This window comes from Ursus americanus, chromosome 11 (assembly GCF_024610735.1).
Source record: "Ursus americanus isolate L20-20 chromosome 11, mUrsAme1.1.p, whole genome shotgun sequence".
In the NCBI taxonomy this organism is placed as follows: Eukaryota; Metazoa; Chordata; class Mammalia; order Carnivora; family Ursidae; genus Ursus; species Ursus americanus.
Genome location: NC_142137.1, coordinates 60,980,519 through 60,998,241, shown reverse-complemented (window position 1 = coordinate 60,998,241; position 17,723 = coordinate 60,980,519). Strand labels below are relative to the sequence as shown.

At 42.5% G+C, this 17,723-nt stretch overlaps 1 protein-coding gene across 2 annotated transcripts in view; it reads right to left on the bottom strand.

Moving 5' to 3' along the window:
• Positions 1–5,324: 5,324 nt before the first annotated feature.
• The window catches only part of PLEKHG1 (pleckstrin homology and RhoGEF domain containing G1), a 218,388-nt gene continuing 205,989 nt past the window's right edge, over positions 5,325–17,723 (bottom strand). For both annotated transcript variants that reach the window (XM_045805347.2, XM_087865582.1), the window contains 2 exons: positions 13,237–14,881; positions 5,325–7,683 (listed from right to left, as the gene is read on the bottom strand). In XM_045805347.2, coding sequence (XP_045661303.2) covers positions 6,617–7,683; positions 13,237–14,881 — 2,712 coding nt within the window. In that variant the 3' untranslated portion in view covers positions 5,325–6,616. The remainder of the gene's footprint in view (positions 7,684–13,236; positions 14,882–17,723) is intronic.

Here is a 17,723-nt window from a genome sequence, read left to right as displayed (position 1 = left end):
TATATGTGAATTCTACGCCAATAAAGCGGTTACAGAAAAAAAAAAAAAAAAGGCTTGTGAGATAACGTGTTGGGAGTGCTGGGGTTTAACTGTTCTGGAGGAGAATCAGACAACACCGAAGGATCTGATGCTTGAGCTGAGTGGTCTTTAAAAATATATATACGATTTATTTATAATCTACAGAAGAGCATAAAGTAAAAAATAAAATCATAACACTATCACTGAAACATAAGTAATAATTTTTCTCTCTTTATTTGAAATTATTTTATAAAATTGCAACCATTTGCAATTTTATTGCAAAGGTCTTTTCTTCACTTACTATATATCTGATATAATGATGTTGGAAAGGAGAGCATTTGAAATAATGGTTGTATATTATAATCTATTTTGTGGGTAGCCCATAACTTATTTTCCCTCTCTTTGTTGCTGGTTGTATTGTTTCCCATTTTCCATGTGACAATGCTGCTGTGAATTGTGAATATCCTTTCATTCATTTGTAAATAGCTCTGTAATGAGATCCTTCTGTGTGTGGGGGGAGGAATGGGAAGAAGGTTGGCGGGATGGGGATGGGGATGGGGGGAGTGGGGGGTTGTCACTGACCTCTCAGTCATCCTTTTTTTAATTTTACGTTAAGAGCCTTTACTTTGGGGCACCTAGGGTGACTCAGTGGGCTAAGCGTCTGCCTTCCGCTCGGATCATGATCCCGGACTCTGGGGATCAAGTCCCACATTGGGCTACCTGTTTGGTGGGGAGTCTGCTTCTCCCTCTGCCCCTTCACCCTGCTTGTCCTCTCTCTCACTCTCTCTCGCTCTCTCTCAAATAAATAAACAAATAAAATCTTTAAAAAAAAAAGCCTTTACTTTCTATGTACAACAGCTGCGTGCAAGTGCTCTGTGGCTGCTTCAAACTGGCTGATGGAGTCTATAACGGAGAACAAAGGGACACTCTCCCCTACGTTTAGAAAAATCACTAGGCTCTCGGGTGATTTCTGCCCTTAGATTCTCTCAGATCTTGCAGAGTTGCCTCGCCAGAGTCCAGGCCCAAACAGGCCAGATTTTTTTTTTCATTTAAAAAAGCTGGGAATTGGGATTTTTATGTTAAAACTTTTTAAAAAATGTGCAAGTGAGGCTCAGCGTGTGGGCCAAGGTCTTGCCGTGAATGGGTCTATGAGGACCGCAGGGAGAGCCATACATTGCCATCCAAACAATAGGACGTTTAGGAGCTTGTGTTGCCCCACAGAGCAGATGATTTGCTCACTGGCCAAGCCTTGTTCTTTTAAATTCAGCTGAATAAACATGGTTTTAGAAGGAATGAAGTAGAACTGCTTGCTTCTTTTTTTCCTATTGTGTGATGCATCATGTCTAAGCCATTGTCAGGAAAACCAAGCTTTATTGTTTTTCAGATAAGGTGGATTTTGCTCCTGGGCACAGCACCACCATTGTAAAGTAGGCAAGGTGGTCTTTGGGCCCCAAAACGTCTCAGCATTTGGGTCCTCCCCCTTTCCCTCCCCAGGCTTCAGCCCCACAGCGGCACTCTCGTTCTTCTCTGCTGTCCTAACATCCTCAAAACCAGTTCTTGGGAAACGTGTTTTGTCTAAATGGAATTTTAGAGAGCGGCCTGATATCTGACTCTCCCATGACCACGTAGAGTCTTAGTTGAAAAGGTGACTGGAAATCTCACGCAGAGTGAGTTTCCCTGGAATCCTATCAGCCAAGCGACGGGAAAGGGGCCTGCAGGCTTTTCTCTGACCCGCAGTAGAAACTCCAAGAAGTTGGGTTTCTGAGGGGAGTTGCTGTGAATTTTAAAAAGCAGCGTAGTCCTTGTTGTTCTTCCCTCTTTCGTGTCTCCGATTTGAATGTTTTTCTCATGTTTTGTGCTCATGCAAGTTTTTTACTCTATTTGTTCAATCATTAAAAATTTATGGAACACCTACAAATTGTCAGGCACTGTACAGAGCTGGTAAAATCATCTCCATCTCAAGGGGTCAAATGACGCACGTGCTGAATTTTAGAACATTCTTCCAAAAAGAAACTTAAACTCTCCCATCAAAGAGTCATTTTCAGGGGCACGTGGGTGGCTCAGCCGGTTGAGTGGCTGACTCTTGATTTTGGCACAGATCATGATCTCGGGGTCCTGGGCTTGAACCCTGCATTGGGCTCAGAGCTCAGTGGGGGTGTCAGCTTGAGGATTCTCTCTCTCCCTCGGTGCCCCCCTCCCCCCATACACACTATCTCATAAATAAATCTTTTTTAAAAAAGGGGTTTAAAATTTTTTTAAAAGATTTTATTTATTTGACAGAGAGCAAGACAGAGAGAGAGCACACGCAGGGGGAGCGGCAGGCAGAGGCAGAGGGAGAAGCAGGCTCCCCCATGAGCAAGCAGCCTGATGTGACGAGGGACTCCGTCGCAGGATGCTGGGACCATGACCTGAGCCAAAGGCAGATGCTTAACCAACTGAGCCACCCAGGCACCCCTAAAAGAAGTTGTTTTCAAATATGCTATGCACATTCTGAAATTTTAAATTTATGATTACATGGAATGATTGTGCAATGTTTTGCATTAACCTTTTTAATGCGACATAATTCCACGTTATCTTCGTGTTTCATGCTCCAAATCACTTGTAAGAAAAATGTGAGAAGCTAAATGTGAGAGAATGCTTGTTTACATGCATATTTTTTTAAGCCAAAAACATTGAAAAAATATGCCTAAGAAAGCTCTAGTCCTTATCAATAGGAAAAGGTTTATGTTAAAGACATATGTAAATTAGCAAAAAGGTTGAAGCAGTTTCTTTTAGTGCCATCTGTTTTTGGCTGATACAATTGAGTGCAGTTACCACTGTCTAGATAGTGGAAGTTATGTAATATAGGGTATTTTTAAAAAGATTTATTTATTATTTTTGGGGGGGAGGGGCAGAGGAGAGGGAGAGGAAGAATCCCAAGCCGACTCTGCCCTGAGGGCAGAGCCCAATGGAGCTCGATCTCGTGCCCTGAGATCATGACCTGAGCCAAAATCAAGAGTCGATGCTCAACTGACAGCCACCCAGACATCTGGAAGAGATCTTGAAGTCTTAACATTTGCTCTTCAAAATAGAGATTAAGAAAATCCTTTTTAACAAAAGAAAACCTAACAAATGTTAATAAATATTCATGTTTAACAGCTGTGTTTATAGTTCATTACAAGCTTAATTTTTAAGATTTTTCTGCCTTTCCCCTAAGGATTTATGTATGGAATTTACACAGGACATGTTTTTTTTACTATCATTTTCTTCTCTAAATTGACCTTTCAAGAGGCACCTGGGTGACTCAGTTGGTTAAGCGTCTGCCTTTGGCTCTGTCGTGATCCCAAGGTCCTGGGATCGAGCCCCACACTGGGCTCCCTGTTCAGCAGAGAGCCTGCTTCTCCCTCTCCCACTGTCGCTCCCCCTGCTTGTGCTCTCTTGCTCAATCTCTGTATCAAATAAATAAAAACCTTAACAAAAATAAATTGACCTTCCATAACTTACAGAAAACCCCACCTACTTTCAATCTCAAGCAGAAAAGTAAGATAAATCTGATGGATTCTCAGTGTGAGGTTTAGAAGTTCACCACTTTAAAACACTCTGAAGAAAAATTTTAAAGTTATTTTCGTCTGTATAAAGAAAGTTAGGCAACATATATTTTCGTTATGTTGGGGTGGGTGTATGCTTATATTTGGAAATAGAATTGCTTAAGAAATGGTCTATAATTACCAATTTATATTAACACGCCTCTGTTCTCTGTAAAATTTTTGTCAAAAAAATTTGGAACATGAAGTTACACACACACAAAAAAAAACCCACCTTAATTTGTGCCCTCAAAGTTTTAATTTTTTTTTGATTCAATAATAGAATAGTTAAAAAGATGTCTTCTGTTACTACAAAGTAAAAACAAAAAACAAAAAACAAAAAACCCCCGATAATCTAGTGATTGATCTAACTTAGCTGCTTATCAAGAAAACACATACCATCCCAGATGTTAAATCCAATATTTTAAAAGTAATCCAAAGATACAGAAAATGTGCTGTCACTGAAACATGGTGTATCATCGTTAACCCTGAACCACTGCCTGCACGGCTCATAAGGCAGAACAAAGTATTACAACTAAATGTAGTCTGGAAAAATCTTGACCTTCCTAGAACAAACACATGAATTCACACTATAATTTACTTTGTACTTTACAAACTTTATTAAATAATGAGCATTACTAACTTTCATTATCTTATATACAATATTTAAACTATTCCTAGATGCATTTTTTTTTTTTGCACAAAGAGTAGGTGAAAAGTGAACTTTAAAAACAAATTGAACCTTCAGTACAGAGACCTAATAAGAACTTGACATACTTTGAAGTACATAAGAACTTTCCCCCCAATTATATACAATCTTACCCCACCTCCGAAAGAAACTATCTTAAACAAAAGCATTTAATTGGTAACTTTGAGGAACAAATACAAACATGATTATACATATACACACAGCTCTCAAAATCTGCATCCTGGCTGACAGCAGTGGTCTATAAAGCTAAAGATTCGTCCTAGAACCTGAAGACAACCACACGGACATTTTATACAGCAAGCCATCCACCTTCGTACAGCAGGGTGTGTTCCTATAGGCGACATCAAAGTCGTGCCACGAGACACTGGTGCGAAGAATTAATAATTTCTGAGAGTTTAAGACACCACAGTAATATATGGACAATACAGAGTTGGGGGTCATACGAACTGAAAGGCAAAAATAGGAAACTGCATTCTTAGGACAAGAAGAATCAGGTAACTTTGTTTTGCAAACCCACTTGGGAATACCCCTAGCAAGTCTAAGAACATACTTCCTACAGCGCTTGTCTTTTCTGATACTCTTACTCTTGAAAAGTTGTATCAAGTTTAAAAGAAAGGCAGTGAAAGCAGGAATGTTTCTAGAACCATGCCATTCAACATGGACTTGGTTTTGTAAGCTACGAGAAGAATAGTGTAGAGAAACAAGAAACTTGGGTTATTTTCTGTTATTTAAAAGGAAAAATGAGTGTCGTAGGTACCTGTTTGTAAAGGACAGTCACATCTGATGTTTCATGGTTAAGAAAGAGAGGCTTGGGAGAATTATGGTTAGATGTCACCAACTGAAATCAGTATCTGAGCTTGCCTTCAGATAGAAAGCCCGGATCCCCTTTCCTACACAGATAGAAAGAAAACTGAGCCCACTGGGGAAGGGGTTCCAGAATGTAAAATTGCTTGAAAGGAGAATACAACATTCTTTTTTGAGAAAACATCTTTGAGCATTGACTGGAGTCTTCCATAAAATACAACATTTTTATAAAATAGCAACAGATCGGCCTTCACTTTTCTCTTTCACTTCTTTGATTTTTGCTTTTTACTCACAAGGTCTTGCTTTTGATTTTCTGTTTCCTTCCATAAACCCTTAGATTAGTCCATGATTATCACAATGGACCGCTATTTGAAGACCATAACAACAACATCAAAGATGGCATTAGTCAGAGCTTGGTAGCCAAAGATTCTTTTCTTTCATGTGCCTCAAAACAATGACAAAAGGCCCCCATGTTATGTTGAGTTTAGAAAATAAATTTCATTGCAGCCAACGAAATCCTCAAGGCTGGGATCAGGTCATTTGGCTGAGGTACAAAACTTGGGAAAGGACACATGAAAAACTGCCCTGGAAAGGGTGGCTCTAGAGTGTTTTATTTTAGCTCATGGTTTACTTTGTGTTGATTAGAGATATGCATGGAAAAATTGCACAAAGTCCTATTTCCACCCCCGGCCTCCACCGTAATGTGAGGAGATCACCAAGTTGTCCGCATCCTTTCTAACAGTGAAGTCAATTTGCATTTTCTTGCTCGTAGTTTCCTTTCAGCCCTGGAGGAAATCATTTTACTCCAGCAATCAAAAATAAACATTTAATAAGCAGCCCATTCTCCAGAACGTGTCCAGGAATACAGGTGAGACTCCTTGCTTGTAGAGAATCGGTCTTGCTCCCTTCTAATGTCCCAGAGCTACCCGATTTCTACAAGCGGGTGAACCGCTGTGGGAGTAACCGAGGCACAGTGAGACGGGCAGTGCACTTACGCTGCAATCACAGATCTCTAGCGTAAGTTATCCTAGGGTCTTGTCCCGAATGTTAACCAAAATGCCAGGTATCCTAAGCATAATCCTTTAAACAGCGTTGGTTTCCCTTCCTTTCTAAAACACGTGGAAAAGCCTCCTTGCTGTCTTTGGGTCCCAGAATCAAACTACTCGCGGCTTCTGGACAATCGGAGAGGACTACTGCGCTTCTTAGACTCTGGGCACGATTGCCAGGATACGGGAGAAAATATCATGGCCATGATGTTAAAAAAAAAAAAAAAAAAAAAAGCCTAAAATTTTCAAGTAAGATTGACTTACACGAAACACGACGGCAGTCAGCACACCGGCCCCGGCAGACAGTATAATCCCGGCCGGCTGCGCGGCCGCTTCAGAAAGTTGTGCCGTCAAAGAAAGCACGGTTGACACTCCCGGCTATTACGAAATTGTTGGAATCTGGTTCATAGAAGACACCTCTCGGTGTCTGTCCTGAGCATCAGGCCACGTTGACTCAAACGGCTTCTAGGAAGAACTCAGGCAAAGCTGCTTGAACTGAGACACTGAAATTTTTCCCTCAGCGACTGGACGATGTTTTGCTGGTTGGGAGACGGCCCCCTCCAGAGATAGTCGTTCAGTTTGTCCGAGTCGCTGAACGACGTCAGATAGGGGGACACGCCAAGCTTGTCGCTTACCGGCTTTTTTGGAGCGCACGGACTACTCCCAGAGTAAGAGGGGGTGTTGGGGCAGGCGCTCTGCGAACCGTCGGCCTCCGGAACCCTTGGGTCGGATTTCCTCCTCCGGCCGTGGGAGAGCTCGACCTCCGACTCGTCTTCTTCTGACTTGATTTCCACATAGTCGTCTTCGTCTCCTTCAGTCTCTTTGAAATTGGAAAAGTAGTTCTGGGTCGCTATTTGGGCATTTGAGGGTAAATTTCGATTTACTACCAGAACCTTCTGTGAGTCTCGGAGCGTGAGATCTGAGCGTTTTTCTGGGCCCTGCTGACATGAGTCAGCCGTACCTGGCAGCAAGTCCTGGTGACTCTCACACCTCGAACTTTTGTGTAAAGACAGCAGCTGTTTCTTTCCCATCTCCCCAGGGTAGTTGATGGAGTCCCCTGACTTGTTGATCAAGATGGAGGAAGAGGACTGGGACCTGCTATAAGGCTGACATTTAGCACTGAGGCCTTTCCGACCCAAAGAGTTGTAAAAGGGGCCCTGGAAAGAGTCCTCTTTGTTGGGCTGACGGACTATCACGCTGTGTCTCTGCAAGGAGCCCAGCAGAGGGTCGGAAGTTTGAAGAGAAGGCACAGAGCAAGCCGCAGACAGCTGTCTCGGAGTGCTTTTTGTACTGATCTCTAAAGGAGGATGTTTCGACTTCAAGTCTGGCTCTGGCCGGGGACAGAAATCCACTAACTCTCCATTGCTGTAGGTTGAATGCAAAAGCCAATCCTCGCTGCTCTGCTGGGCCTGGGAAGGTGAGGTGGACCTGAGGTTGTAGGAGGGCTCTTGAGGGCTGGCCCAGCCATCCTTCTGAGTCTTGAAGGGAGTCTCTCTGAATACAATCTGGTCGTACAGTTGGGAATACTCAGCAATCCTGGCCCCTGGAAGGCAAATATGGAAACAATAAACATACAGAGGATTATTTCCACATGCAAAGATTTAAAAAAAAAACCAAATCTAACATCCTAACAGACAGATTTTAAAAATTTAAATAGACAGGACCTTTAAGTTTGAGGATGAGTCATCATTGAATACTAAGCAATGTGAACTAATAAAATAATCCATAGTTTAATAAAACATAAAAATGCAAAAAAAAGGTCACCTACGGGTTCATTTAATTTGATCAAACTCTGGCTTATTTTATTTTAGGTCTGCAAATGTTTGCTATTTGTAATGAAAATTTCTAGTGTTCTTTACAAGCATGAAATCGTGTCAGTGCTAAAAAACAGGCATCATAAAAACAAGAAGGTCAGCACTTAAACCTGGTCAATGACAAATAACTCAAGTAGTCATTAAAAGGAAGATGACACAATCCACCATGCAGCGGCTGTCCCTGGCTTCTCACTAGTCTTGATCGCTCTCAGATAAGGACTCCCAGAAGAGTCCGCTCCTGGTGGCTGTTCCATATTTCCATCCACTGCCACTGTCTGGCAAGCCAGTGTCTACAGGAGGCCTTCCCTTCCAGGATCTCAAAACCATGTGTATGCACTGAGCCACATCATCTTTCCCGTCCCCAAGAAGCCAGGCACTGAAGTCAATGCCCCCATGACATTGAGAATGAATCATCTGTGCATATAATTGATAATGTAATGCTCTCTGGTATTTGTCCAGAAAAGGATTTGACTGTTATATCCATGAAAGCTACTGCCACTTCAAATTCAGCTAGGAGGCCATTCTCCTCTCTACTTCTGAGTACAGGCATTTCTACATTTTTAAAGACATTAACAGAAAGCTGCTATGGGTAGAATATTCTTTTGGGCCAGGACTGATTTAAGAGACAGAGCCCAGAGATGTCAATTTCAAGAGCTGCCTCCCACACCATCACCCCACTCCAGGTATCCACATGACCACCACCCTAGAATCAAAGAATTCCATGCATCCTATAATTGCCCAGACCACGACTACACAGCCTCTACAAAAGGGATCTATCCCATGTACGATGACCAGCAAGTGATATTGCATTTTCTTCTTAAGCTATTTAGATTTTTAGTAACCTATTGTTAGTAAATTCTTCCTTGAATTTAAACAAAATATTTAGTTGAGCTTCTGCCATTTCTTTCGACTCTATCTTCTATGAGGACAGAGACACCTGCTGTTATTCTGTGTGCCTTTGATGGCAACCTTCTCCAACTGTTTGCCTCCCAAATCCCCCAAATCAGGGTAAATCGTCTGTTTAACTTCTCATAGCTCCTATATTCAGATCCTTCAGGTTTTCAAGTCCAAATTCCTTGGAAGAACAGAGAATATTAGTTTAGAATTTCTAGTAACAAAAACTTGAGCTATTATTCCCTAAATGGCATAGTAAAGACTCTCAATACCAATTACAATTGGCAACCCCTTAAGAGATTGAAAGTCTGTGTGAACACCACCGAAGTGCCTGCGTTCGCCATTCTGAAACCTATAATGTTTCATTAACTATGAAGCCCAAACAAAGGCAGCTGGACCTTGAGACAGAGTCACTGGTTAGCGGTCCCACCTGAACATCCACCGGTTTCTGCCCAAACCATTCTCATCCACATCACGGCCCTGAACGTCATCCCGCAGCCAAGGCAGGAAGGCTCCGAACTTTCACAAGGTTCCAATATGATGACAATTCGCGGGACCCAATGAGAGCTAATTAAAACATTTGGCTCAACTATTTCAGCACCCAAGTCGTGTATGAACAGTGAGCTTTTGACTTCAGACCGTGATAGCCCAGGTGATCTGAAACCATGTATTACTCAAAATATCCAAAGTATTTCTCATGCCTCTTTCTTCCTAATCACACTCTCTTCTTCTTCCTTTGCCTAATCAAATCCTATTTACCGTGCTAGACCCTCTATAAGCCCTACCCCTTCCACGAATCATTTTCTAACCCATTTCTCTTCTCTGAAGTCTTATGTACTTAGTGTGGACGATAATAGTTAGCTATTAGCTGCACACACATGCACGGGCATGCATGCACACACGCACACAATCTCGTGTTGCTAGGTTTTGTTTTGTTTTTTTTACATGGGCTAGTTTATCATTCCAGGTAGTCCATGAGCATTTACTCTTGGAGAACAATCCTCACAGAGCACCAAGTACAATTCTAGATACAAATCTGTCTCGAGCACTACTGACTTCCTCCTCTTATTTTAAGCATAGTGTTAAAATGGACGTGATTTCCTTAAGACCATACCACAGAGAGTGACAGGCAGCCTAGAAAATCAGGGGCATAGCAAAAAAAAAAAAAAAAAAAAAAAAAAAAAAAAAGAGGAAGCAGGAAAGTAAGTAGCCTTTGATTAAAATGCTTCCTATAGATAACTCATAGTGGACACAATTTATCTTTGGATCGTAAAAAGTTGACCATTTATAAATTTGGAATAAAAAGTATCTCATGAGTAGATGATATACAGTGCCTAAGTTTTAGGGATTTTTGTTTGTCTCAGCTTGGCATTCTAAGAGAATCCATAACTTGTTTGATGGCAATGTGAACAAGAGAATACTTCCAAAGCAGCAGCTGTCATCAGCTTTCTTTAACCAGATGTGCAGGAAATAGCCAGCCCGAGAGGACACCCCAGCCTAAAAAGCTTATTGGTCAGTCAGGTGGATCAAAGTTCCCCAACACCCTCAGTTCTGGTATGACTACCCTTTATAGAGTATGTATAGTATCATTATGGGACAACCTCAGGGCTGTCTCTGGTTTATTTCCCTTTTGTAAGTTTAAAAGGTGGCGTTCTTAGGATTCCCGAGAAAAACTGGAAGTGATCCTTGCTGAGAAAAGTATGAAATAAACTGTTTTCAAGACAGAGGATTAAAATCAAAGCTTCTAAAGCTGCTTGAGACGTAGACCAAAGCATAAAATTTGATTTTGCCTTCGCCACACAAAAAAGGAAAAAACCCCTCAAGCCTGTATCGAGTTTTCCCCCGTGTAAAACATCACCAAAAAAGGGAACCCAAAGGCCTCATTGGCCTCAAAGACTATATGAGGAGGGAGGTCGGACTGAACAAGAATGTTGGCATGCTACCACAGGCTCTGGACGGTGGGAGTAACTAGACCTGGAGGGGTGATTTAGAGGCAGAAATCTGACCCGGGGCCTGTAGACCCCCGCCAGAGAGTTCAATAAAGGTGCTCGAGAGTTTCAGCAGGTGAATAGGGCGTTCCTCCTTCCGTACAACACCGAGAGCAAGCTCCTGGCAAAGTGGCAAGGCCCATACGAAGAAGTCTGGAGAATCGGTCCGTTCGATTACGACGTCCTGTGCCCAGATAAACAAGAGAGAGAAAAGGAGTCATCACGTCAACTGATTGAAAGCCTAGTGGGCACAGGAAGTGGGCTCGATCCACCCAGATGGAAGATTCCTCAGGTCCGAGAGATGGCAGGCCCTAGGGACGTGCTCCTGCCAGGTAGCGGGGGAGACCCCACTCTCAGAAGATGACTTTGGAGAGATCTCCTCCTCTTGGTTGGGGAGAACGTCGGTAGTAGCCCACCATGTCAAGAAAGGACCCAGACACAGGGCTGAGAAAAGATCCCATGGGATCCCAAGAAGGTATCAGGAGGCAAAACCAAAAGGAGAACAAACTAAAGGTAAAAAGAAGAAAAGAAAACCCCAAAGGGACATGTATGAATATGTAAAAGGTGGGTAGAAAAGAAGACTACTCAAAGTAGTTGGAAGCCCCCATGATTCAGCGTTGGAGGACATGTTTCTATCAAGGTTTGAGTTCTGCATTTTAATGGATGGTCCATATTCAAAACAACCTGGCTCAGACGATTACCACTCTTGAAACAACAGTCTGCTGGCATAAACCATCATCATCAGAAACCCTTATTCTGTTCTCTCTCTAGCCCAGGTTCAGTCGGTGGTTGCATTGCCCACACACCACCGTTTCCAGTGCCATCTATGCTCCCAGCTACTCTCTTTTACAGCTGCAACTCAGTCACTTTTTCCATGGGTGACAACAAACCAGCTTAGCAACGTTAGCACTGGAAAAGGGACACGAATGAATTCCAGCATATTCTTGCCAGGAGAAAAATATACACCATCTAGTCTCTCCCATTCATACAAAATTCACTTTTCACCTTTATTTAAAAAGAAGAACAACTCACGAGAGTGTGTAAAATCCTTCAGGTAGCAATTCCAGCGCTTACCTTCCCTATTTGTTAGGAAACTTTACTGTAAGAGGAGCTCTAGAAAAAGAGTAAAGCTTTAGACAATTCGCAAATACTCCCAAACTTAAAAAAAAAAAAAAAATCCCCTATAGATTCTTGTCATGTAAGTTGTTACTTGTGGCTTCATTTAGGATTTGGATATCCCCTTCTTATTCTCTGGTTTCCGCAGAGATAAAGAAATCAATCTCAAAGAAAGGGGGTTAGCAGCATCCACTTGGCCAGATGAACCCTGTCTCTGTCTTGCTGTCTCGATGTGCCCTGATATTGAGCCATCTGGGTTTTACTTTTAACTGGAGAAAGGTCTCCTCTCATTGGATACCAAGGTGGTCCTTCGTCAGAAAATCAAGGCCAGGGATTTTTAACATAAGATCAAAAGGCCACACTGTTTTAAATTGCAGATTCCGGGACTTAATCCCAAAAATCTCTCTGGGTCTAGAGGTGAAAAGCTCCGGAGGTGAGAGCCAGGACTCTGGGGTGTCTTCTTCCTGCGACAATCATGTGTTTTATTGGCACCTGTGTTCTTCAACCGAGCTCAAGCTCGGTGTCTCAGTGTCAAGTTTTGTCTCTGCACTTCTTTATAAGGGAGAAAGATGTCAAACGTTCAGCCCTAATCATACCAATGTCATAGCTGAGATCCCAGTTTTCTGCCCCACAAAGGAGGCTTGACTGAAAGAATCACACTTTTTGCAAGCTACCCGAGAATACCAGGGGAGACAGTATTAAATGCATGACACTGGCTATTTTACAGTGACTATTAAACAAAAAGGCAACTGGTAAGAGAAATCTGTGAGAAAACACCTGAGGATATAGTGTTGACCAGCTTTTAAAAAGTGGGGAAAGACTCCCTGTCATCTGTTAGGATGAGTGGGCATGTTTGCTGGGATTCTGGAGCAACCCTATTCCACATGCTTCCAAATCTTCAAAGCTGACATGAGCCATGACTCCCCGTGACACAGTGACACACAGGGAAAAGCTCTACCTGCCACGAGTTCAACTGATTGCTATTTTCACACTTCAGATTAGAGAAAACTTCTTAAAACATCAAGTCTGGTAGTGACAATGTTACACAAACAACAAAACCCTCCGAGACCAAATCTTGCTCCAACTTGGGTGACTCTGTGAGCTAACGTGGGAAAAGAATTAGGACCGGCCTCACCGATCTTTGTTAGTTAGGTTGTGGTCTCAATTTGAGAGAATGAACGTCTGAGTGGCAATGTTCACACGGTTTCAAGGACTTTTAGAACCTGAAAGCTGCCCTTGCATCCTACTTTCAAGAAGGAGGGAAAGCAGTGTGAAGGAACGTACCAATGGCAGGACCCCCTTGCTTCTTTTCTTCCAAGATGGCTGCCAGGTCTTTGTGTGTGGATTTATGCTGCTGGCTGGCCAGTGGCTGCTCCAACTCTGGGCTTCTCACTTTTAAAAGCTGATTTGCCTTCTTGATCTTCTGACTGTACTGCCTGGCCATCATAAAAACCCTGCTTTTTGTCTTATCTGTGGCATCCATCCCTGGGTCAGGGTTTTCCAAGTCTGTTTGGGATAGACTGGTGTTGGCCAAGTCGTAGGGGTTTTCCATGGGAGGTGGTTCACTGGCCAGAGACAGCCGGTGAAGACTCATAAAGGAGCCTTCTTTAGAAATCAGGTCCTCTTCAAATGGGCAGTTGGTCCGGCTAGCTCGGCCAGGCTTGTCTTTCAGCGGCGTGAGGAAAGCATGACCCTCAGGAAGTGAGAGCGTAGACACAGAATGTGCCGCGTCTCTGCCCAGCTCGGGGGTGCTCTCGGAGTGCAACCTGTCTGGCACGTCATCTTGGCTGACAGGAAAGGCTGCGAGGAGCCGGTCTCTAGCTTTGACTTCGTTTTTCTTGATGTAATTTTCCAGGTCATTCCAGATTTCGTCTACTTCTTCAGACAGTTTGTCAGATACAGATTTATCACCTATAGACAGGTTACAGCTGAAAGAGTTATAGAGCAAACTCAAATAATCATTATCGGAGGGTCCCTGGGGGTAAGGAGTTTCGTCCTCGCTGAACTGGAGGCTATCCTGGGAAACAAAGGGCCTCAGACTGTCACAGCAGGCGAAGTCGGCTTCCAGACCTAAGAAGGTGCTCCTCCTGGGACGCTTCAGGCTGCTGCATTTGAAATCCAGGGAGGGCGGATCTGGGAGCCCTATGGTGTCATAGATGTTTTCCTCAGCCATCTGGAATTCATGTGTGCTTTGGTTTGATGCCTGGCGACCTGTTAGAGCTCCATCCCTCTCTGAGCGCAGAGAGCTCTTCTCCGGGCCAGGCTGCCTCTTTGAGAAGGCGAGCTCTGGCGTGCTCTTGGGGCGAACAGAGTCCCTGGCTGTTTTGGGGGGTGTGGATTCAGCTTCTTCCCGTTTAGCAACCATTAGTTTTAAGTCCTCATAACTTATGTTATCATAGACGTGGTCTATATCATCAAGAGTCAACTCTATAGATGACCCAAAGGGAGTCATTCCGTCCAGCCCTTCTGTTTTAGGGTCGCTCTGCAGTTCCCGTCGGGGGCTGTACTGAGAGCCACCACTGTCCCTAATTCTTATCTCAGGAGCACATGTGTTGCTCTCGCCAGCGCTGCTGGCCCGCCTGACCACCCGGTGGCCAGAGCTGGTGGTCTCTGTGGGCTCAATCTGTCCCATGTGCCAACTGCAAGGGCGACTGGAAGAGCTATCTTCACACAGTCTGGTAGAGTTCAGATCTGAGGAAGAGAAGGATGGTACAAACATCTGATAATCATCTTCATCATCCTCATTCTCCTGAGGGGACCGACGACTCGGAAACAAGGCTTGTCTGATCTGGTGGTCCGTCCAGATGTTTCTGATGGCTCCACCCCCGCGAAGCACGCTGATAATGGCAGAACTGCTCGGCTGGCTGTTCCTCTGGGCGGGAGATGGCCCCGTTGAGGTCCGCTGGGGAGACCCGTCCCCTCTGGAAACCTGAGGTGGATAGAAACATTGACTGAACTGCAGTGACATGGACACATAACATAACGCTCTCCTTGTTTTACACATTGCCTCTCCCACTGGACTATAATAGTCTTAAAGCAAATGGTCAGTCAATGTGGTTGATTTTCACGGAGTTGAAAGGCACTTCGGAGTTTTGCAAAAGGGGCAGAAAGGACAGGAACTGATTTATTTACTTAGAAATAGGCTGGGCCGTGTGCAGACATTCTCCACACTTAACATTCATAATCACTCTGTGAATTAGACACAACTGTACTAATTTCACAGAAAGGAAATCCAGGCTCTCTCCAGTCAGTAAAAAGGCTAGGACACAAACTAAGTCTGGCTCCAAATCTCTTACTCCAATGCAGGGAATCAGCAAAATACAGAAAACTCTTAAATACTTCAAATAATTCCGATGTGCACTTGGTAAATAACATTCTATAAATGAACATATATAGGTATCAAGGGCCATTGTATCTGGTTTCTACATGAGGCTTGACTCCTAGGAGTTTTATTGTGGTTTCTGGTATACCAGAAGCCTCTGTCAGTAATCTGACTGCACACCTTATGGCCTTCCCTGAAATATGCAGACTTGCCATACACCTGACTGGCATTGCCTTTGTTTATAGATTCTAGGCCAAGAGTCTCTGTTACAGAACTGTAACTTAATCCACTATTGAGCTAATGAACATTTTACTTTCTTTCAAAATACATTTAATTAAGTAATACTTAAATGCCTGTTAGGAAATAAAATATGAGTGACGTTAGCAATTTCTAATCGAAAACCAATGAGGTGTTTTATAACTTGGAACCTTTCTTGATGGAGCTCAGTTCTGCAGACAGGCAGTGGACTGCTCTCTGATGCCCTCTGTAGGTATAAGGATTGGCTTCAAAGAGTTGAAAGGGTTAAGATCAGTTCAAACTCATTAGTACCAGGAACATATTTTCTGACCCAAACACTAACCTATTAGAAATGTTAAATTAGCAAGAATTTTTCCTCAGTTGTCAATGAAACTGGGATACATATTGCCTTGAAATAAGCTCCTATCAATATGTCTTTCTATCTGCCTGCCTGCCTGTATGTCCATCAGGGAGGGAAGAGAAGCGTAGGAAGGGCAAAAATAAAATTTCATCCTGAATGTTATTTTTCCATTAAAATTTGAAACTAAAAAGAATCTAAATGTCATTTAATCTTTTGCTTTTTTTCACATGGTCAAACCATGGACTATTTGAGGTCTAGGAATGTATGAATATGCATACATATGCATATGTATAGACATACACACATACATATATAGGATTATATTTTATTTATGACTCTATTTTTTTTTCACCCTTTAGTATCTCTTCCCTTTTCTTACTCAGATGGTACTGGTACCATTTTTATAAAATACAGACACCCAGGAACTATATTTAAGAAAATAAACGAAGTTAGTATTAACTAGTGAAATTGTGACAAAACACTTTGAAAGTGTAACAAAAGGATTTTGTGAACAGCCAGAAGTAATACCTTCTTAAAATCTTCCATCCCAGAAAGATTCCCAGACATTTATAAAATTAGGAAACCTGAGTTTTTAATATCAAAAAATATTTTTAAGGTAATTACTTGAAAGGAAGATAGCAGGACTTTGGAAACTGATGTTTTACATCAAATAAATCATCAGGAGAAGTGAAGAAGCCCTTAGATTGAGAAATAATCAGTATGCGGATTATGCACAACATAGAAGGGTGTGGTTTAGATACCTCAACTTCACTAGGGCAGTGATAACATTCTTCCCTACTGTCCTTCTATATTCTTAGCGTTATGGCTATTAATAATAATATGATAATAGCAATCATTTGTGGAGCACTTGCTTTGTTCCAGATTTTGTACTAAGCACTTTTTTCCTTTTAAGATTTTATTTTTAAGTAATCTCTACACCCAACGTGGGGCTCGAACTCACAACCCCGAGATTGAGAGTCACAGGCTCCACCAACTGAACCAGCCAGGCGCTCCTGCACTAAGCACTTTTAAAAACATATTTCTGCATTAGTCTTTATAATAATTTTGTAAGTTAGAAAACTAAGTTTTGGTAAGGTTACCACCTTGCTTGTAGTCATACAGTTTAGGATTGACAGAAATGGATTTGAATCCACGTCTGAATCCACAGCATGTATATGACCTTAACCGCCCCCCTCTCTTTCTTGCTTTTGCTCCCTCTCTCCCTCCCTCCTTCCCCTTTCTCTGTCTTTACACACACACACACACACACACACACACACACACACACACACACACACACGCATGTCCTTAGAAGACGTGTTCTGGGAGAAATGTGAATCTATTATTAAGGAATATCTCCTGTTATAAACTCTTTAACGATTAGTAAATCTGTTCTCCTTGCATTTGGTATTATTTATTAGTGTTGAGATGGAATTTTACTACTAAGAAAAAAGTACATTGCTTTACTTCTTTCTTATCTTCAAATTTTATAAGGTTTAGTTGGTCCCCATAGGGAGACTTGGCTGGATCACTATTGTTGAACACTTCCAACCAGCTCTTGAGATCCCATCTTTAGGGCTGGTGGAGCCTTCCCCCCACCTGGTACCGAGCAGGGCTTAGCACCATGATCCTGGTGTGGCTGCCTTAAAGAGCCGGGCCCCTTCTGCAGTGTTTGTTTATGAAAACAATGCAGATTTTTAAAAAATCAAAATCTCATGCTATATTTCAGGACAATAACCAACTAAGTTTCAAAAGCTTCCAAACAAAAATATGTACTAGCTGAAATTCACATGCTCTAATTTTAATTACTTTGTGGTAAGACTATTGATTTTTGGACATTTTATTGGATTT